Source organism: Uloborus diversus, chromosome 3, assembly GCF_026930045.1.
Source record: "Uloborus diversus isolate 005 chromosome 3, Udiv.v.3.1, whole genome shotgun sequence".
In the NCBI taxonomy this organism is placed as follows: domain Eukaryota; kingdom Metazoa; phylum Arthropoda; class Arachnida; order Araneae; family Uloboridae; genus Uloborus; species Uloborus diversus.
The window spans coordinates 88,669,751-88,694,053 of NC_072733.1; the positions used below are offsets into that span (position 1 = coordinate 88,669,751).

The window sequence follows — 24,303 nt, forward strand, 5'->3', positions numbered from 1 at the left end:
ATTTTTTAGTGTAAAACACATGAACAGTCTCATAATGTATATATTATTGCTGTTTTTAGGACATACAAGGAAACATTAAGAAAATTGGATTGTTTTTGGGAAAACATTTAACTGATAAAGAAGTAGAAGATATTGCTTATCATTGTTCATTCAGCAGTATGTCAAATAATCCTAGTGTTAATTATCAACATTGGGATGATTTAGGTATAAGGAAAAAAGATGAAGCAAAGTTTTTCCGCAAAGGTGAGTTTGTGTAGCAAGTAGATGTTTTCTTTTTTGAAATGGAAGGTGCTCATTTAAAAATTAAGTGACGAAACATAATGCAGAAATAATAATAGTTCACTGCATTTGAATAAAAAGTTAGTTTGGTGTTTTAACTACAAAGTATCTTGGTATATTTTGCTTAATTATGTCAACTTATTTCATCTATTTGTTATATATTTTTTAAATGTAAGTTTGGATACAACTAATGAAAATATAATGCAGAAAGTTGATATAATTTCAGTGTTACACATAAAATAAAATAGTTTATGCTTTAAAAATTTCATGAATATTTTCCTGCCCCTCAAGTAGCTGTATATGTTTAGTATAGAGCCATCACATTTCAGATCAGGCAGGGCCTGTCACACAACCATCACCGATTGTTTTGAAAAGATTTTAGTAGTTACAGTAGTTGGGACATATGAAATATCCCAAAAGGATTTTGCAAGAAAGATTTTTTTTTCTTCAGTTACAGCCTACTAGAATTCCACACAAAATCTGCCATTTTGGAAAAAACCAACAAAACACTCCATTTTAAATGGACACTATTTCAAAAGTATTTAACCTATTTGAACAATTCTTTTTTCTAAAAATAAATGAAAACCCATATATCTTCTGGAAATCGTTTTTGAAAATTTAGTTGGATTTTTTGATAAAGAAAAAAATTATCTTTGTGGCGAAAAAACTGCATTTTTACCGATTTTATGATTTTTTTTCTCCATGAAAAAAAGGGTATTTTTTACTAAACAAAGATGGCAGTCTAAAGCCCTTATGTGATAGTCTCATAAAATATTTTATTATAATCTTTAGATGCATATACAGCCTTGGAAATAAAATTTGAAATTTTGAAAATTTTCAAAAATTAGCGATTTTTGAAGTAGATTACTCAAAAAACCCATTTTTTAAAAATCTAAAAGTTGGCTCATTTCAACTCATCTAATGCTTAACAAGTGGATAGACACCGCATCCTGTATTTTTTCCCATAAAATGTTTTATGATTTTTTGAAAGTGACCTTATCACCCATGACATTCATGTGAAATAAAAATGTCTAATAATTTCAGTTACTGAAATTCTGAATATATTAATGCCTAATATCTACGATAATGATGTACTTTACCAGTAACAGCTAAAATCTTTCCTTTTTCTTATTTCAATATTAGTTTATTTTTTGTCCAAAGCTATGCATTTGCTGTTACTTTCGTATGTCGCAATGAATCACATTTTTTCTCTTTCAAATACAACGTGCAACTCAATTACATGACAGGGGAAACCATCAAACGGAAGAACAGTACCTAGAATGCATTTAAAACGATCAATTTTAATTTCATGCTTTGGTTGTCATTGGTGAGTATTGTCCCAGAATTTTTAGATCCTACCTGTATGATTACTTTTATACATAAGTATAGGTATACTAAATTCAAAACCCAAAACTCACCTATAGCTTAAGAATTTAAAGAGCCCACCTGTTTTATCAGAGAAGTAATCAATTGAACATGGTTGTAAGTTGAGGTAACCAAACAGATCACCAAAGGTAGCTATTATAGCCAGGTCTCCAGTTTCTAACAAAAGAAGTGCAGGAGCCCTATAGTCTTCAGAACTTACTTTAATGCTTAAGTGAACTGAATTCGGACAAAAATACAAAAATTTGATTGAAACAAATAAGAAAGTATGGGAGCTCAACTCCCATAACAATTAGGCACTGATCAGCAGAAAAATATATTTATATAACGAAGTCAGATGGTCACCAAGGCTCTTCCATAATTACACACAGAGTCATACAAAGAGATGAATTGAATGGGTCATCAAAAGCGTTTTGTTACAAGTATATTATTAAAAGTCAGTAAGATTTTAGTTGTTGCTGATAAAGTGCAGTTATTGTAGCTATTAGGCATTAATATAATAAAAATTTCAGTGACTGAAATTATTAGACATTTTTATTTTACATGCATGCCATGGGCGATAAGGTTACTCTCAAAAAATCATAAAACATTTTATGGGAAAAAAAACAGGTATTTGCCCATGCGGTGTATATCCACTTGTTAAGAGCCAGTTTTTATAAGAGTTAGGCAGGTTAGATACATGCCATTTTTGATTTTGCTAAAAATTTTACAGTGGTTTCTTTAAATGATTTTAGAAGACACATATTTTTCTTTTCTTCCAAAAAAATTTTTGTGACCCACAAAAATTCCGAAAGTTGATCCCAACTTAGGGTTCTTCTTAAATCAACATTTTTTAATATTCAACTATCTCTGCGCATTGAGCATTAGCAAAAGTAATCTTTGTGATTACAACATGATATTTAGTGCCTCAAATGAAATATATCGTAAATTTTATGGCTGACCTTCAGTGGACCCTAGCAGGGGTGGCTAAACTGTGCCAAAGAAACTGAAAATGTGTCATGTTTGAGGCATCCTGGTTCCATGCACTGAGGTTCAACCATAGTTTTTGCGAGCAATTTGTTTAGTGACATACATAAATTATTAAATAGGCTCATTAAATGCATGGTTAATGCTTACTGCTGCTAAAAAATAGCAATTTCATCATCAAAATATGATAAAAAGTGTCCTTTTTAGGGCCCGTATCTCAGTGCACTGAGGGTCAGCATAGAACTTACTGCCTGCATTTCAAACTAGAGTATGTGTATTTTCACAATCAAGTGACAGAACTATGGGCAAATTCTTTTCAAGAACACAATACGCATTTCAAAACAATAAAATCGATTATTTAGTTTTCAATTCAATCAACATATCTGGGTTTAAACTTTCCTCCAGGGATTTCCGGATACTATTTAAAAAACTAGTATGATCAAAAACTTACCATAAAAGAGTTTTAGACTTGCAGATAGACTGATTATGCTTACTTGCTTACTTTATAATATGATAACTGGAAGCAAAGTGAAAAAAAAAAAAAAAAAAAGATTATTATTGTGGTAGAAACGTAAGTTTTTTGTAACACTTTTTTGAAGGTGTTTTAGGTATATTTTTAATTATTTTAATTTATATAGCTTTTTTTTCGTTTGTACTGTACATTATAATTCGTTGACATTCGTTTAGGCTGTACATTATAGTGACAAAAATTATTTTCTCTGCATTAAGGTACTATGATACCAAACAATTACTAAGCCATATTTTATTGCTTATGATAAAAGCAATACTATAACATTATAAAACAAGGGTATAGTTGCCTAACTGACTAGTGGGACAGTAAAAAAATATAAGATAAAGCATTGTAGCTTGAATACTGGATGCGTCGTTAACTCTTATGCAATTTCCTCATCTTGAAGTGTTTTTCATGAGCCTGCAGAACCATTGCCCATAGTTATGTCATTTGTTTGTGAAAAAACATACACTGTAGTTTGAAATGTAGGAATCAAGTTCTATACTAACCCCCAGTACACTGATATACAGGCCTCTAAAAAGTACGTTTTTTATCATATTTTGACTTTTTTCTTCCAATTTGCTTCTAGTTATTATATTATAAAGTATGCGAGTAAGCATAATCAGTCTATTTACAAGTTTAAAACTTTTTTATGGTAAGTTTTTGATCATACTAGTTTCTTGAGTAGTATCTGGAAGTCCCTGGAGAAAAGTTGAAACCCGAATATGTTGATTGAATTGAAAACTGAATAGTTCATTTTTTTTTTTGAAACACGTAATATGTTCTTGAAAAGTATTTGCCCATAGTTCTGTCACTTGCTTGTGAAAATACACATACTCTAGTTTGAAATGCAGGCATCCAGTGCTACACTGACCCTCAGTGCACTGAGATAAAAGCTTATGAAAACTGCACTTTATAGTATTTTTCAATACAAAAACTGCCAGTTTTTGGCAGCGCAGAGGGTTATCCATGCAACTAATGAGGGTATTGAATAATTTATATATATTCTTACACAAATTACGTACAAAAACCATGTTTGAGCCTGAATGCAGGGAACCAGAGGGCCTCAAACATGGCACTTTTTCATTTTTTTCGACCAAGTTTGACGACCCCTGAAAGGCTAGGTACTAAATGTTATATTATCAACACAAGAATTTTTTAGCTGATGCTTAATACACAGAAATAATCGCATTAAGAAAAAAACGCTGTTTTGGAAAAACCTCTACATCGGGCTCCACTTTACACATTTTTACAGGTTCCCAAAAATATTTTTGGAGGAAAAGAAAAAATACTTGTCTTCTAAAATCTTTAAAAGAATCCACCATAAAAATTTGAGCAAAATCAAAAATGGTGTATATCTGAACATCCCATTTCTGCCCGGTTCTAATAAAACCTGGCTCTTAAGCATTAGATGGGTTTCAAATGAGCCTATTTTTAGATTTTTAAAAAATGGGTTTTTTGAGTAATCTCAGTTCAAAAATCACCAATTTTTGAAAATTTTCAAAACTTCAAATTTATTTCCAAGGCTGTCTGCATCTAAGGATTATAATAAAATATGTTATTAGACTATCATATAAGGGCTTAAAGGGGATATCACACGAGAGAAATTACAGGACATCGCAACCACAATAGCAACCGTAACGCTATCCGGAACTGGTTTTTCTACTCACTTCCACAAACGATTGCTCCAAAATTCTCGTGTGCTATGGAAATTCGCAGTTGCTCGTATAGGGGCAAACTTTTTCCTCCGCTAGAAAAAAATTGCCTTTAATTCTGGGCAAGTTACGAAGGAACCAATCAGGGCGCTGGGATTGCGTGACGTCAGGCAGCGTCACTGTAAAATACATTTGCAATCGTGGCGACAGAAATGTGGAGATTCCTTTTTATTGTTCTATTTATTTTATGTTTCAAAAATTTTCAGTTACACTTTAAAAAACGGATGAGCGACATTTAATCTTTGGTTTTGCATCTGATTTTGAATTTAAATTGCTACTTATATGTTAGTTAACATCAGTGCGAATTTTATGCATTTCTTAATTTATATTGGTGTTTTTCGTTTCATTAGGTTTTTGAAAATTGTTTTGCACAAATGTTACAATGGGGTCGTTTCCAAAATTTTAAACGTATTTTTTTCTGAAAGAGCATGGTTAAAAACATAGGATCTGACCATTTTTTAAATAATTTGTTTTTGTTTAATATTTTAAAAATATTACTTAAATCGTGGCGTTTTCATTGTTTACATTTCTGTCGTGTGACGTCACGAATGATGAAGTGCCATTCGTGTTGACATTCACAGAGCAAAATATTAATTCGCATCTTTACTCACGTGTATTTGTGACGTCATCAAGACCACGCCTTGTTTGAAAAATCGGACATTTAAAAAAATTATTTAAAAAATAACGGTTGGGAAAATGAAAGTATTTTTGGGTCCAAGTTATTATTATTTTTTTTTTTGCTTATTCTATCAATTTTAGTGATAAAAGTACTACTTTTGACTGGAGGAAACCACCCCATTCTGATACTTGAACAATTGCAGTAAATTTTTTCCTTGAAAAAGTTACGTAAAAATTCCTTTTTAAAAATCATAGCATTGAAGCTGTACTTTTCTTTTTTAATTCAAACTGATGGGTACATACAGTATGTACCATTTGAAAATACTTAAAATGTAGGAGAATGTGAGGCAAAGTGAAATGGTGAAATATTTACTCTACTTTTAGCTCCACCTATTTAGTAATATTTTGACTGTGTAGTAACACATGTACTCTATTCCAGTGAAGAAAAATAATCCCTCTGAAAATCAAAGTGTATGATAATACAAAGAATTTTTTTGAAATTGATACGCACATTGTAATATTTTGTTGAGATGTCAAAAATTATGTTTGGCATTATTAAATGATAAAGTTATTTTTATTAACATTTGAAATATTGATTGAGACGTACTAATATTCAGTGCAGTGTTAATTTGCTCAGTATTAAGCTTATTTGTATTATAAATGCTTGTATAGCTTGTATAAATGCACATCATTGTTTCATTACATTTTTTTAAAGCGTCACTTTATTTTTAAATGTCTGGAACTATTTTAATAAACTCGGCAACAGATTTTCCTTTGTGTAATATGTATCTAGTGGCGTTATATTTGTGTAAGTTAAAGTGTTAGCACATCTCCAATATATTTATGAACTCGAAGTTTAAAAAAATAATTATGAGAGACCTATTGATCAGAGTTTGCTGGCTTTTTTTTTAATTTTTCATGTTTGTTTTTAGCTATGAATTTAAGTATAATTTGTTAGAATTAAAATTTCTTCTTACCTGTCAATAAGTGACTAATAATTTATTCCTATCTAAAATTAAGATTTAATTTAGTAGTTATGGGAAAAAATAAGCCTAGATAAGTCATATATTCTGTATGTCTTCTTTAAATGCAACAAGAGTATCACTTTAAATCAAACATTCAATTAATAGTAATAAAAGTTTTCTGTTTTTCTGAAATTTTCACCATAAGTTCTACAAATTAATGTTAAAACTCAAATATGAATTTAACAGGAGGAGCTTTGGTGACTGCATGAAATAATAATTGATTCTCTAGCTCTGAAATCATTGCCTTGATCATTTCCCTTTTTTTTTTTTTTTTGCCATCTTTTCACAAATCCACATACAATTAAAGCTGCAAGAGCTGCATTAAATATTTGATTACTAATTTCATCCATAAGTGTCGAATTAACGCGACGCAGCGTGATAATCAAATGCGGAATTGACGAAAAGCGATGAACAAGCGCAAGCACATGGATGTAAGCTAAAAAATGGTAGCACCCATTGTGAACAAATCGAGCAACTGTCCGCGCAACCGGCAGTAACCCTGTAGGCAACTTCCTGTCCGAAAAACCAGTTCCAGATAGAGTTGACGGTTCTTATTGCGGTTACGATGTCCCGTAATTTCTCTCGTGTGATATCCCCTTTAGACTGCCATCTTCGTTAGCAAAAAAAGCTTTTCTTTCATGGAGAAAAGAAATCATAAAATTGGTAAAAATGCAGTTTTTTCACCACAAAACTAAATTTTTTCTTTATCAAAAAACTTAACTAAATCTTCAAAAATGATGTCTAGAGGATATATAGGTCCTGAATTATTCAAATAGGTTAAATACTTTTGAAATAGTGTCCATTTCAAATGGAGTGTTTTGCTGGTTTTTTTCCAAAACGGCGGATTTTATGCAGAATTTTAGTTGGCTGTAAATGAAGAAAATAATTTTTTCTTGGAAAATCCTTTTGGGATATTTCATATGTCCATTAGTTGTAAGTACTGTAAGTTTTTCAAAAAAATCTTTGGTGGTCATATGACATTTTTCATACCTGCCTGCGTGATTTAAAATGAAATGACTCTATAAAACTTTGTTTTGCTACTATTTTAACAAAATGCATTTACTAGCGCACACAGAAGTATTAGACTGGATTACAGTCAAAAAGAAATCATTTCAAACCAATCTTACCCTTGGCATACAAGTAAATCTTTACTATAAAATAAATTCATTATGTTTCATATTCCTTGTCTCACTTCAAATGAAAGAAAAAGCTTCACAACCCATACGTTCTTAAGCATTCATAAACACATCTCACTGTTAGAAATGTTTTGAAAGGCAATTTAAAACCTGAAGTATTTAATTGTGAAAATTTAAAGACTAATAAAGGGAAACGTTAAGGTTTTCAGTTTTGATTTGTGCAGGTTTAGTATTGATGTCTTATAATGATGCTTCAATATTTGAGCAGTTTTTGCTACAAATAAAAATCCTCATATACAGTCGAGTCCTGACTTATGCGAGGGATGTGTTCCAAGACCCCTTGCATAAGTCGAAATTTCGCTTTGTGGAAAAGTAAAAACTATTATAAACATATCCAATTATTTTAGATACTTGTAAACACCACCTCAAACTGTTAAAAACTATTTCTTAACCATACAGTACTGTTTCTTCCAAAAAAAAAAAAACTGAATTTTTATTTGTATTTCAAATTAAAAAAAAAAGTTTAATCAGCATAAAATACTGCTACGATGCACAAAATCAATGATCAATGGGAAAGAAAGACATAAAATAAACCAGTATGGTGTACAGTAAGAAAAACAAATGCACTATAGTTGTACTGTACAGTAGATCCAGTAATGATATTTGTAACTTAAAAAAGTGAGGATGATGATGATTTATGCTGCATGATCAAATTTTAAAATACTTCCTGGTTTCTTTCATTCACAATACAAGATCAACTTCCATTTTCACAATTTTTGCATTTTGCTTAGGTACAACTCGGTGAACTTTGACGGATTTCCTTTTCTTGACTGTTAATTGTACTTATGGAAGATTCACTCATACCTAGTTGTCGTGCTACCTTTGACGCACTTTTTAGTTGAGTTTCAGATTTTCGAGAAGCTTTAGCTTTTCTTTAACTGTCAGAAACTTTCACCTTTTCTTTATTCAAACTTTAGATGAAACATCGCTCTTAGATGTCATTATATTTCATCAACTTTCGCATTTAGAACGAAAAAAAAAAATAAATGGAAAATGTGGGGTAGCTATTTGTGTAAGTGATGTTCAGACTAGTACGGTGTGGGAACTTCCACTCTGTGATGCTAAAGGGATGAAGGTCCATTCAGGAAAAAAAAAGTTTAGTAACCAATAACAAAGCCAATACTTACGCACTGCTATTCCCTTTCGAAAAGTTTCGTGTTGAGGGTGAGGAATTCGTGTTAGGTCTAAAATTCTTTCCTGGTGAAAAAATCGCGTTATAGCCATTTCACGTAAGTCGGATCACGTTGTAGCGGGAGTCAACTGTATAACAGAAACTTGGCTTAATTTATGTATTAATTGTCATATTTTTGTACAATATAGGTCAAGTAGGAGACTGGAGAAATTATTTCAACTCTGAAATGGATGACCTCATGAACGTTTATATTGAAAACCATTTCAAAAGTAATGACATCAAGTTCTGCTTTGACCTTAATATGTGAAGAATAAATTTTGTATCCTTTGGTTTTGATAAAATCTCATGCTTCTGTGATACAAATTTAGAAAGTGAAATGTCTTCCATAAATCTGAACTGTATTTCATTTAATACTAAACTATGTTATGTTAGTTAACTACTGTTACTAAATGTCTTTTCATTACTCTACACTTATGGAATGAAAAATCAAATGCCAGATTAAAATATATCAAAAATATTTATTTGAAAAATTAACATGAAGAAATACACAAGAATATTAAGTATTAAGCATGCTTTGTGACATATTTCATGCTTTTTATTAATGTATTAAAATTTCACATTTAAATATTTACAACTTCTTAAGAAAATATAAATTTCTTCAATTTTTTGAGAAACAGGTAATTGCGTTTTACAGAAAAAGATGTGATGCAATGAATAATAGAGGCATGCTTGGAACTCTTTTTGAGGAAAAATATAACTTGTATACTTTTATATACTCTATAACTTATATAACTCTGAAAGATTATTTTCCCACATACATCTTTCCCAATTTAAAAACTGTATACAAAACATATCCTATATATATTTACATAATCACTCACCATTTTTTATGCACAAAACTCATTTGAAAAAAAATGTATTTGAAAATTTATTTGCAGTTCAATATAGTTAAAATAATTCGATTGTAATCAAAATTTAACTACATATGTTTGATGCACATTTTATTTTTATGTAAAACCTGAATATTTTATTTATATACTGAATTTTATTGATTGGTCAACCTCTGAAACAGTTTAAAATTTTATTTGAATTGAAATGATTTTAAATACACTTGAGAGTAATTTAATCAATTTGACAACAGCTATAGAAATAGTGTCATTGAAGAAAAAATTATAAAGCTCTTAAAAATGTGACCTAACTATTCTTCTTTGTGAATAGGCATTATGTATCAAAACATTTTACAAATTTACGTAAGATATTATAATACTTTGCAATTTATTTGTATTTTGTATGAGTTTTAGGAGACTTATTTCAACAAACAAACAAACAAAAAAAGGTTAAGAGTAATTTTTGTTTCTAAGAGAATAATAGTTGTTTCCTGTCCTTCAAATCCTCCCCAAATAATTAAATACAATAAAATGTGTTATTCTTGAAGTCTTATATTTTCCCCTTGTAATTAATGCTTGTTTAGTCAAAACTATTTTAATATGCAATTTTGGAAAAAAAGAAACAACACTATTTGTATTGAATGTATCGCTAGCCTTTGTTTCCTGCTCATTCACATGATTAAGAAACCTAATTACATCATTTTGATACATGCAATTGCTGGGAAGTGTTTATGCATGCAATTCCACTTGATGTTTTAACCACTTATGATTCCTATGCTGAATAATTAGACTCATCCTCACATTACTTGGGAAGGATGTATTATAGGTCTCCAACCAGTTGCATTTGGGCCAAACTTGTATACAAGACGACGTCCAAAGACTGGAAGAAGAACCTGACTTTTGTAGTAATAGCTGCAAGAAAATAAATTATTTAATCTATAGAATTCCCTATAGCAAATGTGAATCAAGATTTTAAGTTTTAAAACAGTATGTTAAAATAAGGGGGGAAAAATCAGGAATAAAAAATAATTTGGTTTTTGATCTAAAAAATTTGATACACCAATGGACATGCTTGTTCAATGCCATTTAAATAACAAAAAAACATTTTCAATGTCTTTCTTGGTACTTATTATATTTTTCATTAGTTTTATGCAAGACCACTTAAATCAGATGTTTGCTAAATTGCATTTCATTTATTGCTGACGATGACTGCATTTAATTTTGTTTCTGTACTTAATGCTGCTTCTAAAGGAGAGAATAAGTACCTCAAGGAAAATAAAGTAGGGTTGGTCAGGGTAAGTGGGACTCCTTTTGAGAACAGTTTGTTTTTGAAACCTTATACAAAAGTTTTCAAACAAAAAAAATTTAAACTTCTTGTCTTATTTTATCTTAGGCATTATTAATAAACAAAAGTTCATCATTATTTTATAAAAAATTGCTTCAAATATTCTTAACAATTATATTTTTTTTAAGGTCAGATAGTTATTTCGCTTACCCCATAATAAGGGGTAGATGGTTCATTCCTCCCACCCCTTTTATTTAAATTTAAATCGAGCAGACCTAAAAATGGGAAAGGAGATTTTACTTGATAAAGTAAAAATTTTTAGTATGAATTATTTTTTTATAAATGCATCTATTTGAAATATTTATTGAGTTTTAATTCTGTATGATGGGATATTTTAAGACAAAAAATAAAACAATAACATCTGTGAAATTTATTGAAAGCCTATAGGTACATATTTTGCTTTTACATATAAAGGTGTTTTGAATGTACATAATATAGTTGATTAAGATCAATTTTGGTAAATTATCCAAAACTATAAGTTGAAAAAGAAATTGGAAACATTAAATGGCTGTGTCAATTAATATTTGGCTAAGAGTAAGAACTATTATCACTTTATCCTCAGTAATAATTCCAAAATCATTTGCAACTGGCCAATAAAAATTTTTGCTTTTTCTATTCAGTTAGAAAATTCTTCTTTTCTTTTATTCTTCTTTAGATTAAATATAATTTTAAATGTTGGGTATTTTCAGAATTGAAGTATCTATATTTTTCATAAACTCTTAAATCTGATTTCGTGTCAGCCCCACTCTAGAGGGTGTCTACCAGCGCAAGTGCCCCATGGTGGTGCTGCTCCGTTTGATAGAGTATATGTAATTTAAAATATTGGGGGAAATTTTTTGAATTGCAGTATCTATATTTTTAAAAAACTTGCAATTGCACTTCATGGTGACACTCGAGGCGGACCGCCCTCCTCTGCCCATCGTAGCAACACCACTGACTCTATACAAGTAGGGTCTGGTGGGTAAAGTGGTCATAAAATCGTAGGTTTTCAACTTAAGTGGATAATAAAAACAATAAATTCTTTAAACACTTCGACTTTTTTTGTTGTTATTTTACATTGCATCATTAAAGAACACGGTACATTGCATTTCAGAAAAAAAATATTGAATTTAAGTAGTTTTATAACACATTCATTTCCCTTTGTATTTATGACCACTTTACCCCATGGGATGGGGGAAAGTGGTCATAGCATGGGGTAAAGTGGTCATAGTTTAAAAAAACTGTAAAACCGTTACAAATAACCCTAATTTTTGTATATTTCGGTTATTTTCATAGTTACAAGTATATGTACGAGTATATACGGGTATACACGAGTCTACTATACGTGTCGTGTAGACATGAGTAAACATGTTCATAGATGAATAGATACATGTATACATCAGATGCATGCACATGCCTACTCAAGTATATACGTGTATACACGAGTGTATACACGTATATACTCACGCATGTATACGTGATTACCTATAGGAGTGTATACATGTCTACACGAGTATATACGTATCACGTGTATATGCGAGTAAAGCGTAGAAAAGAATATCATATGCATATTTTGCGTTTGTATCTCGAGTATATGCGTGCATACCTGAGTTTATACGTGTACAGTCGACGTATATACGCATATATAAGTGTACATACATACTTATACGAGTATACACGAGTTAATTCGTGGATATATCCAGTGCGTGTTTATACTTGTCTACTCACGAAAATATATAGGAAAACACGAGTATATTCGTATGTTTACGTGTAAACACGATTATATACCTGTTAGACGTATATACGTGCATTTACGTGTATACACCAGTACATGTATCCACGTATATCCACGAGTATATCCGCTAATATACATGTATGCTTACAGAATGAATCCAAGATTTTTTGCAAAACCTAAGTGGTGTGAAAGGGGAGGATAAGAAGCAAAGAATCATAAGGAACTTATGGTTGCTGACGCGCTACATGCACAAAAGGTCAGAAACTGACGTTAGCAAAACAGGTCACAAATTTGTTACACAAAGATGATTTTAATCGACATTTTAGTTTTTAAGACATATTTAGAGCAGTTGTTAAAAGTTACGGCCTGTAGTAATTCTAATACACGCATCGCAACGAAGGTGCAGCGACTAATGAAAGTTTTTCAAAAGTCTCGTAATTGCAACAGAGTGATTGCGATGCATGTATTACAGCTGCCGGCCGCAAATTTCATCAATAACTTAAAAATTTTCTTAAAACCTAAAATGTTGTGTAATATTGTCTTCGTGTAATAAATTTGTGACATGTTTTGCACCCATCAGTTTCTGGCTTTGCGTGCATGTAGCGCGTCAGCCTTGAGTTTGATTCTGGATGTTTCTTATAATTCTCGCTTCTTATCCTCCTGTCTAACACCTTTTAATAATTTGATCAAGAGTTTAGACTCACCCTGTATACATGTATATCATATGCTTGTATGCAAGTGTCTACTCGAGTACGTACGTGTATATACGTGTCTCCCTGAGTATATAATTGTTCGTATATATACGAGTATATAAGCGGGAATATACGTGTATAGTCGAATGTATATCTGTATAGATAAAAAATACTTGCAGGTACCCAAATACGTGTTTATTGGTGCATTTATGTGAATACGTATATATATGAGCAGGGACGAGTATATGCGTATACATACGCATATACTCGTATATTTAACCCTGTTTATTGTAAAAACAATACATATTAAGTGAAATTAATATTTAATTTATATCTGCCTTATACTTAAAGATTTAGTGACTTTAGAAGAACAATATTCGTTAAGCCTAATATTATGACCACTTTACCCCATCTTACTTAAATTGTTCTAACAAATTATTAAAAACAGATTCAGCTAACTGCTAATGAGTAAGAGTTCTTGAGACATGTAGGAAGCTTCCTGTACAATCAATCTGTTCATAATTCTAACAAACAAAATTTCCCAAGGAAGTTAAAAAAGGTGTTTAGATTTTAAGAATTTTCATATTTACACAAAATATTTTTTTTTACCAAATAAAATTTTGCCAGTTGTAAAATTTTGTATTCAAAATATAGCTTATAAATGCACCTACCCTAAAATAAAATTTTCACATTTATTCGAACATTAATTTCCAAGCTATAGCCATTTATTTGAATTATGACCACTTTACCCCATTGACCACTTTCCCCCACCAGACCCTATATTATATATACTGGTTCCAGCAAATCCTGGATGCCAGGTTACCTGGATGATCTTCTTTTAAACGCTACATTACACTAAATTTTCTTATAAACTCTGAGAAATAACTCATGTGGCATCTAATTTTTATTCTGGCTCCAAAGATTTTGCAATTTTTGCATTTTGTCTTTACATACACATTACACCCACACATGCTTCTAAAATACAAAAAAAAAAAAAAAAAAAAAAAAAAACAATAATAATAATTATAATAATGAAGGAGCCATGCAAAAGAAGAGGAATGATAGATTGCAGAAAAATTGCCATGCACACGTGCATATGTCAGCTATTAAAAATCCATCACCAAACCTGAAGTGAAAGTCATTCAAACTCTAGGAAACTTATCATCTACAGAAACGTACTGCATCTGAAAATGAATTATTTTCTTTAGAAACTTATGTTCTTTCAAAAATTTTCTTATCAGAATCTATTGTGATTATTTATGGCACATGTGATTATTTAAATATTTTTATTCAAAATAGAGGAGTGCTCCACCCACCAAGGTGGATAGCGAACCCCCTCAATTCCTATTCAGCACCTGCTAGAACAAAGGCGCCTCAAAATGTGAGATCAAACACCCACTAATTCCCTCCCACTACAAATTTCAATAGCCATGGACCCCACCCCCCATCTTTTTGGACACCCCTTTGAGATATTTTTTTAAAAAAGTAAAAATTTCACTGCAGACCTACTTCAGAGCCTGTATGGCAGTGATTCTCAACCGGTGGGGTGCACTCCCCTAGAGGGGCGTGAAAATATCCAAGAGAAAATATTATTTAAAAGAATTGATCAACTGAATGAAAGGAAAAGCGGACATACAAATAGAAAAGAAAATGTATTTTAACATATTTAATAATTATGTTATTAAAGTAAACAATTGCTGAATCTAAACTTACTTAATAAAAACAAACCAAATTAAAAAGATGTTTCGTAATTATTAGTGACTTCCTTGGGCCCGTCTACCTTTCTTGATGAAAAAGTCTTTCGAAGGAGGGCTTTCGAGGGAGGAACTCTTTAAGACCGGGAAGGGGGAAATTTTTTACTGCAGTTTAAGTCCTGACTTTTTCAACCAAGCTATTTAGGAAATGGAATGGTCCACTCTGTGAACCCCATTGGCAGCATCTCGTCAGTTCTTGCGTGCACTAATTGCTGGAGGCGTGATAAGCTGTCACCTTAATCTCTGTCGCGCTTCAGGCGTGCAGCCTTTTTCGCTATTTCCCTAGTTTAGTGCCTAGTGTTTATCGCATATCTTTCTTGTTGGTTCAGATGTCTGCGATCTATGGACACATGAGATGTTTTAAAATTACGAATAAAACATCTGAATCAGAAAAAAATATTCAAAAATCAAAAGCAACTTCGGAATGAAGAATTTCAAAGGGAAAAAAATAGAACAAGTCGTGTGAATGAAAAAGTTAGAATGAATATAAAGTTTCTTCATTTCCCCTTCCTCCTGAAAAGCAGGCATCTTCACAAGTTATTAGCTATCAATCCTTGTAGTTGTATTGCCATTGGGAATTGTACATCACCTGTCACTTGTCCCATCAGTTGAAAATACGTTGGGCGGAAGAAAGGATCTTTGAGGTGGTCTCACAGTGTGACTTTCCATCAGTTCCTACCCATATTGCTAATCAGTTTGTTATTTTTGGATATCATCTTCAGCCTACAGCACAAAATGCCTAACCTTTCTAGTAACTTTAGTTTTTGGGAACATTACCCCCAATTTCAATTGATTAAAAAAGTTTGAGCATAGCCAATAACTTTTATTCTTCTGCAGAATAAATAAATTAAAAAACATATAGTTCTTTTTAATACATGTTTTGCTTTATTATAAAGTTATTGAAAAAGGCTATAACAAAATTATAAAACATTCTTTTTTTAGAAATATACATATTTTTTTAGATTTTTAAGAGACAGATTTTTGAATTACAGAAAATCAGAAAATATATATGTAACAGGGGCATGGCGAAAGAAGGTTTGCCTGGTTAATTCCCAAATCCCTTAACTTTCGCATATTGATTGTAAATCTTAATATATGTTGTACATATATATTTGCCGCCTTCAACGCGTAGATGATTCGCCTTTTTGCACAATTCGCTTTTTATGCCATACGCTTTCTTTCTCCAAGAATGTCCTTTGCTGACTGCTTAAGTAAATTTGATGGTTCTTAAAAAGCATTTCCAAAGCCTCATGTGATACTTTGCGGTGCATGAGGAGTTTTTACACTAGAGCGACCTGAATCTTGGAGTTGGTCGGACCATGCTTACATAATATACATATGTGTGTGTATATGTAGTTATTATCTCTTAATGTAATTATGACCTCGTATCTCATTTTTTGTTGTGCTACTGTTTGGGTAACAGTTGTGTATGGAGGGTCGGGAGGGGGACGCAGTTTATTTTCAAGGGCCCATTCAAACTCTTAACAGATCCGTTTAGATGCCTTTTAGCTGTGATTTGCTAAGCGTTGCTTTTGAGATTCTTAAACTGGAAAGAAATAAGTACTACTTTGCGGCTGAAAATAAAAATAATGAAAAAGTTAATAGATGGCAAAATTTTGCAAATAGTAGGTGCATACATGTGTTTCGAAGTTCCTTTTAACCCCGAAGCATGTATATGCAATTATTTGCAAATTGTGTGCTTTATCAACATTGTTTTGTAGTATTTTTACTAATGGTAATTCGTACATAAATTTATAAAACCCAAAATACCATTTGTTTCTAAAAACTGGCATAAAAAGGTGAGAATTAAAAGTGCAGGAAAATAAAACGCAATTGTACAACAAATTCGTCTTTTCTCATTTTTTGAGGATACCACGTGACCTCAAGTCATTAGCAGCTCTCCATTCATGCAATTGTTTCTGTCACTTGCAAAATGACTACCGGTGAGAAGAAAGAAACTTCCTTGGGGAGTCTCCTAGTAGGGGATCTCTTTCTGCCCACTACCCCGCGTTCTTTTACGTGAGGGGGTCTCGGATTTAAGCTACAAAGCCACTTTTGGGCAGACTAGGTCGTAAGGAGTTAATATTAGAAATAGCCACACTCTGTTCTGTTTCTGTATTTAGCCGATATCTACATTTTGTCTTCAAAGAAGCCGTAGCAGAAAATCTAGTTTCACAATGGCAGTATGTTGAAAATGGTAATAGCATGCAAAATGCCCATGTTTTTAGTGCGGAAAAAGAATCCTCTACTCCTGACCGAAATTCAAATAGTGATTTATTATTAAATTGTCTTTTATTTTCGCCACTTGTCGTAAAGTCTATGAATTTTTCCTCCTCATCAATGGAAAATCCTTTGGGAATCTTATGAAATGGATCTCTAACTCACTTGTAACTTGCTATCAGTTTGTCATCAGCAAGAAAATACTTTTTAAAATTCTTTTCAGGCATGGCGAAATGATTTTTAATGGTTACAAAAACAACTTTTACAGCTTTATATATATTTTCAGCTTTATATTTTTATATTTTCAGCTTTATAAATTTTATTACTCTTAAGAGGTTGATGATCAACCTCATCTAGGTTCTAGGTTGCTTCTAATTTATGTGCATTTAGTTCTTTAATTTCCCCGTGTTCTAATAAGACTATGCTCAAAACAAAATTATGCATAGTAATATATATCAAATTTGTTTACCAAATTATCAGTATTTTAATTTAATAACCTACCTCAGCTTTCCCAACTAGCTTCAGTTTCAAATTTCGACTGTGCCCACGTATTGAGGGGGGGAAGGGGGAGAGCACATGAGCTCCCGTCTGTGTTCGAAGGGGGCCTAAAAGGTTGAGAACCTCTGCTGCATGGGATTCCAGTACGGCGGGGGAATCCCTCACAATCAATGAAATAATTTTTCCTCATCTTGTATTGAAGACTTAGGGCAGCTGGAGGAATAGTGGGTGCATTTATTGAATACAATTACTCATTTAATACTGTTACAAATTCTGTAAATAGTAATTATTTTTGTGATTAATTTATCGTAATCTAGCTAAATTTGGCATTTATTAAATTATCTTTCATCTAAAATTATTGTAGTAACGTAACCTTTAAATAGTTTTTTGTAATAAATATACAGCCCCCGTACATTCGGCTGAAGCATACGGTCCCCTCATTTCTGAATGATAAAATTTGTGAATGGAAAGAAATAAGAATACGGCCTACGATTTTCGGGAATCTTGTGGAATATTTGAGAGTTCTCTTTCAATGTCTATAAATTGCCTTCCCGCATGATAAAAAGTGAGTCTCGAGTTAGTTTTTGCTTGTGAATCGTTGCAGCGGTACGCTGGAGAGTATGTATTGCTCTGTTTTGTGAAACCTTTTGAGCTGTATTTTTGCTTATTTGGATGTAAATACGTGTGTAATCGTTGAGTTTACGGTGTTGATTGATATTTGATTAACTGCTGATGATTAATTTAGCGGTTGTTAACGATCTTTCCTCTACATAGTGTAAATATATCTCCTGTGTTTTTCTCAAGAACTGTGTCGTTCTTTCAAGAAAGTTTGAAGCTGCATCGGAACCTCTAACATTTGGCGCCCAACGTGAGGCTTCTTCAGGATTTTCTTGGAGTAAGTGTGACCTTGGACATTTTTTCATAAAGACTGTTGGAATTTGGACTTTATTTTTATGGTTATTACTCGCGCAATGGATGATCAATTAAAACAACTTCTTGATGCAATCAACTCTGTGAAGAGTGATTTGGCGGCTAATCAAGAACAATTAACAGTGATCTGACTGCAAGTATGTTGGCAAATCAAGACCAATTAAAAAGTGATTTAACGGTGCTGAAAAAGGACGTAACTTCTAACCAAGAAGAAATTAAAAACGACCTTATTTCGGTAAAGACTGTGATGGAAAATAAATTTAATGACATAGAGCATCGAGTTGATGCTATTGAAGAAAAATTTGATACCGTTGAAGGCCGATTCAATGCTGTAGAAAATAAATTGGAAGAAGAAGATAGAAAATTGCATCTACTTAAAGAAGAGATCTTTAAAGACATGGAAAGGAAATTGGTGACGCTTGGAAGCGGTGCTGCTGATGTTGTGCATTCTGCTACACGACCTTCAATTAAGCTCGCCACATTTGACGGCAAATCCTCATGGCAAGTGTACAAGACCCAGTTCCTAATAGTTTCGGAGGCAAATGGTTGGGACTGTGTAACCAAGGCTTGCCATCTTTCGGCATCCCTGAGAGGTGACGCAGCGGACATTCTACAGACTCTTCCAGACAGGCAGCACTTGGATTTCGCCGCCCTCATATCGGCGTTGGAGCTTCGCTTCGGTGAGAAGTGCCAGAAAGATTTCAGTCGGCTCCAGTTGAAATCCCGTTTCCAGAAAACCGGAGAAACCCTGCAAGAGCTTGTGGCGGACGTCGAGAGACTGTCTTATCTTGCTTTTGGCGACTGTCCTGCGGATGTTCGAACAACCTAGCACTCAACTACTTCATCGACAGAGTTCGGAATCCTGAAATCCAGAAGGCCCTCCGGATGGCGAATGTAAACGACCTGAAATCCGCTTTGGTGTATGCGATGAGATACGAGGCCGCCCAAGAAGCAACCCGTGTGGATCGCCATCTAATCCGGACTCAGGAAGCTGATGAGTCTGAATCCAGGTCGTCCTACCTCGCTGAACTTGAGAGACAACTCGGTGACTTGGCAAGACATATGAACAGCATAACAGCCCAAAGGAAACAAGAGCAGAAGTGCTGGAAATGCGGTAGTGAAGGGCACCTGCGAAGGAGTTGTCTGGCTCGCCAAGCTACGCGAGGGAAGGAAATCACCACCACCAGAGCTCTGCAGATTTCCTCTTCTAGTTGTGGCAGTAATGGACTTTTCATTTACGCACATGTAAATGGGAATCCCTGCAAACTGATTGTCGACACTGGAGCCAATGTGACAATCATTAGGACAGATGTGGCTTATAAATTTGGATTGAAACTGTTGTGGACATCGCCATGCGTAAGTCTCCAGACAGACAGGTGACAAAATCGAGATTGAAGGTAAAGTGGACTTGGAAATAGTGTTTGGGAATGCCACCTACCATCATACGGCATTCGTCGCTGATATCACGGACCCCTTCATTCTCGGATTGGACTTTTTAAAGAAATATGACTTCACCCTGGACTTCAAGACTAATGAACTGCACTCGATGAGAGAAGACATAGCCATCTTCAACGCTGAAAATGATGTAAAATCCGCTCATCAAAAAATAGCCCAAACAGATTTATCGATTCCCTCAAGGTCAGAATCATTAATACCTGGCTCCATTGAAGAAAGAAATAGTTTTCGACTTGGACTCATTGAATACCCCAACTTAAACAATAACCCAAAAGGAGTGCTGGTAGCATCTACGCTTGTGGACCTTTCTAAGGATGTAATTCCTGTGAGAGTCGCCAACGTGAGTGAAAGGCCAAGGAATATCCGGAAAGGTGAAGTGTTGGCAACTTGTACTCCAGTAAACTGCTTCATTAGAAGAATCAATTGGGGCCGTGGTAGCCCGATCGGTAGAGTGTCGGATTCGGGGCCGGAGGGTCCTGAGTTCAAACCTCAATGGTCGAAGACCCACCGTCGTCATTAAAGGGGACTGGGCGACGTTAAATATGCTCGTGGTCTCAATGTCCTCCAAGTGAAACGATACCTCTGGGGGTGCTAGCACCAGGTAGCTATTAGCTCCTGGACTAGTTCTAAATTTTCATTAACTGTTCGATCCGGTGATGGTGCTGCCATCTATCGGTATATAAAATAATGGAGGCAAGGCACTTTGTATGCAGTCCTCGACATAAATACAGTTGTAGTCAGTTGTGACTCTGAATAGGAATAGAAGAATCAATTACCCCGAGACTGTGTCTTCGGAGTCCTTGACATCGAAGTTAATTGGGAGTGCGCCATTATCGAAAGATCAAAGAACTGCTGCGGAACAATTGGTGGACGACTTCAAGCATCTGTTTTCATCTACATTGGAGGATGTTGGCCGTACGAATTTAACGCAGCATTGGATCTACACTGGAGAACACCCGCTTATTAAGCAGCTTCCAAGACGACTACCGTTTGCCAAGAAGGAAGAGGTTGAGACCCTCCTGAAAGAGATGCAGGAGAATGATGTCATCGAACCCTCGTCCAGTCCTTGGGTCTCTCCCATCATCTTGGTCCGAAAGAAAGATATGGCTCTACCAGATTTTGTGTCGATTACCGACGGCTGAATGAAATCACCAAGAAAGACAGTTACCCTCTTCCACGGATCAGGGCCGGATTTAGGGGGGGGGGGGCAGGCGGGGCTACTGCCCGGGGTCCCCACAAAAAAGCCCCCCCCCCAATAAAATTTTTACGAAATATCCTAACTTTCACAGGTTAGCAAATTTCACGTTTTTTCTCCCAGACTTTTTTCTTTTTTGCATTTCTACAAAGAATGCTCGCACAAAAATAATATTATTATCGATATATCAGAAAGCCCTGATTGCAAGTATCCATTTACTATCAATTTTTTTTATTTGATAGAGCATTTCAATGGCAATATATATGTATTTTTTTTATTTCATTTATTTTGTAATTTGTACCTATGAGTAATAAAAGAGAAATAAAGTAAAAAAAAAAAAAAAAAAAATCCGGAAAATGGTTAACTTTGCAGGTCATCCTTACATCTTCTCACTTCTTGAGCTCAAAAATTTTAAAATTATTTGACGAAATGACTTGAATGGAATTTTTTTAAATCGAAAATATCGGATATATACATATATATCAAAATATTCGGATTTTTTTCAAAGTATTGGATATTTTCGAAAATATGATGATCTTTTCGAACCCTGATTAGGGGCCTCCACACTTCCAAATCCGGCCCTGCCACGGATAGACGACACCTTGGACACTCTTTCCGGACACAAGTGGTTTTCGACCCTGGACTTGAAGAACGGCTACTGGCAGGTTGAGATACACCCTGATGACCGAGACAAGACAGCGTTTACAACTGGACAAGGCTTATGGCAGTTTTAAAGCAATGCCCTTCGGCCTCTGCAATGCACCAGCTACGTTCGAGCGTCTTATGGAGACAGTGTTAAGAGGACTCTCCTACGAATCCTGTCTGGTCTACTTAGACGATATCATCATCGTGGGACGCAGTTTCGAAGAACATCTGGCTAATCTTAGGAAGATGCTGCATAAGTTTAAGGAAGTAAATCTGAAGTTAAGCCCGTCCAAATGTAATGTCCAGAAAAGGTATCTGCGGTCAAGAGTTGGAATAGTCCCGAAAACATCCATCAGCTGCGAAGTTTCCTGGGGCTCTGCACGTTCTACAGGAAGTTTGTGAAGGGATTTTCCAACATTGCACGACCTTTGCATAAGCTGACTTGCAAGCAAAAGTTTGAACGGTCCAAAGAATGCGAAGATGCATTTCTACGACTGAAGGAGACTTTACATCAACGCCTATTCTCTCATATCCTCAGCGTGGAAAATCCTTCATCCTCGACACTGATGCGAGCCACGAGGCATTGGAGCTATATTATCCCAAGAAATAGACGGCAACGAACATGTCATCGCTTACTGGAGCAAATGCTTATCAAAGTCGGAGCGAAATTACTGGGTCACCAGAAAGGAGTTACTGGCCATAGTGAAAGCTGTAGAACACTTCCATCATTACCTCTATGGCCGAAAATTTCTGCTTCGGACAGATCATGCCTCGTTAACTTGGCTTTTGAACTTCAAGAATCCAGAAGCCAGATAGCCAGGTGGATACAGCGGCTCCAGGAATATGACATGGAGATCAAGCACCGAAAAGGTTTGTCTCACGGTAATGCAGACGCTTTATCAAGGAGACCCTGTCCTGAGAACTGCCACTATTGTTCCCGAATCGAGAAACAGTATGGAACGACTAGCCCTACTGCCTATCAGGTGACAGTGACTTCAACATCATCAGAACCTGCTCCATGGAGTGACGACCAAGTTCGAAAAGATCAACTTGAAGACCCAGACATAAAACCAATTTTGGAGTTCATGGAAAGTGACAGTCAGCGACCTAGCTGGCAGGACGTTTCCATCTTCAGTCCTGCAACAAAAAGATACTGGACTTTATGGAACTCACTCCATCTACGGAACGGCGTACTGTACCGAAAATGGGAATCTGATGACGGCAAAACCTGATCAAGGATTTCAGATGTCCTGAAAGAAATACATAGTATTGCAACTGGAGGACATTTTGGTGTCTTGAAAACCCTCAATAAAGTTCGAGAGCGCTTCTTCTGAAGCAAGGCGAAGGATGACGTGGAGAAGTGGTGCCATTCTTGTGACGCTTGCGCTGCCCGTAAAAGACCGAAGAAAAGAAGCCGAGGGAAGCTACATCTGTACAACGTTGGAGCTCCTTTCGAACGAATCGGGATCGACATCCTGGGTCCTCGACCAAGAACTGCCGACGGGAACAAATACAGTCTTGTTTCCATCGACTATTTCACCAAATGGCCCGAAGCATATCCCATTCCAGATCAAGAAGCTACCACCGTAGCAGAGACTCTAGTCCAACATTGGATCTCGAGATATAGAACACCTTTGCGGATTCATTCCGATCAAGGGAGGAATTTCATCTCTGCTGTGTTTAAGGGCCTATGTCAAATTCTCCGAATTGAGAAAACTAGGACAACACTACTACACCCACGATCGGACGGCATGGTGGAGAGATTTAACCGCAGAATCCTGAATCATCTCTCGCTTATGGTCTCCAGAAATCAACAGGATTGGGACAAGAAGCTACTTTTGTTCCTGCTGGCCTACCACAGTGCTGTCCACGAGACTACCGGATATGCCCCATCTCAGATGCTCTTCGGACGAGAGCTTCGGCTACCTTGTGATTTCGTCTTCGGTCGTCCTCCGGATGCGCCTGCATCGCCTGAGGAGTTCATCCAGGATCTCCAGGCCCGGTTGGAAGACGTTCATAACTTTGCACGAGAGCGAATCAACATCGCAGCGGAGAAGATGAAGACCCGATACGACAAAAGGTCTACTGGACATGAATTCAACGAAGGCGACAAGGTTTGGTTATATAAATGTCCTGGTGAGTC

The 24,303-nt window shown here is 34.7% G+C and overlaps 2 protein-coding genes across 3 annotated transcripts in view; one reads left to right on the forward strand and one right to left on the reverse strand.

The window, feature by feature from the left end:
- The window catches only part of LOC129218837 (sulfotransferase 1E1-like), a 52,823-nt gene extending 42,185 nt beyond the window's left edge, over positions 1–10,638 (forward strand). Inside the window, exons 5-7 of the mRNA XM_054853159.1 lie at positions 60–243; positions 9,014–9,144; positions 10,502–10,638. Of these exons, the coding sequence (XP_054709134.1) occupies positions 60–243; positions 9,014–9,132 (303 nt within the window). The 3' untranslated portion in view covers positions 9,133–9,144; positions 10,502–10,638. The remainder of the gene's footprint in view (positions 1–59; positions 244–9,013; positions 9,145–10,501) is intronic.
- Positions 9,228–24,303, reverse strand: part of LOC129219458 (ETS homologous factor-like) — a 140,866-nt gene continuing 125,790 nt past the window's right edge. Inside the window, exon 8 of one of the 2 annotated variants that reach the window (XM_054853855.1) lies at positions 9,228–10,624. In XM_054853855.1, coding sequence (XP_054709830.1) covers positions 10,533–10,624 — 92 coding nt within the window. In that variant the 3' untranslated portion in view covers positions 9,228–10,532. The remainder of the gene's footprint in view (positions 10,625–24,303) is intronic. The other variant, XM_054853854.1, reaches the window with a different exon arrangement.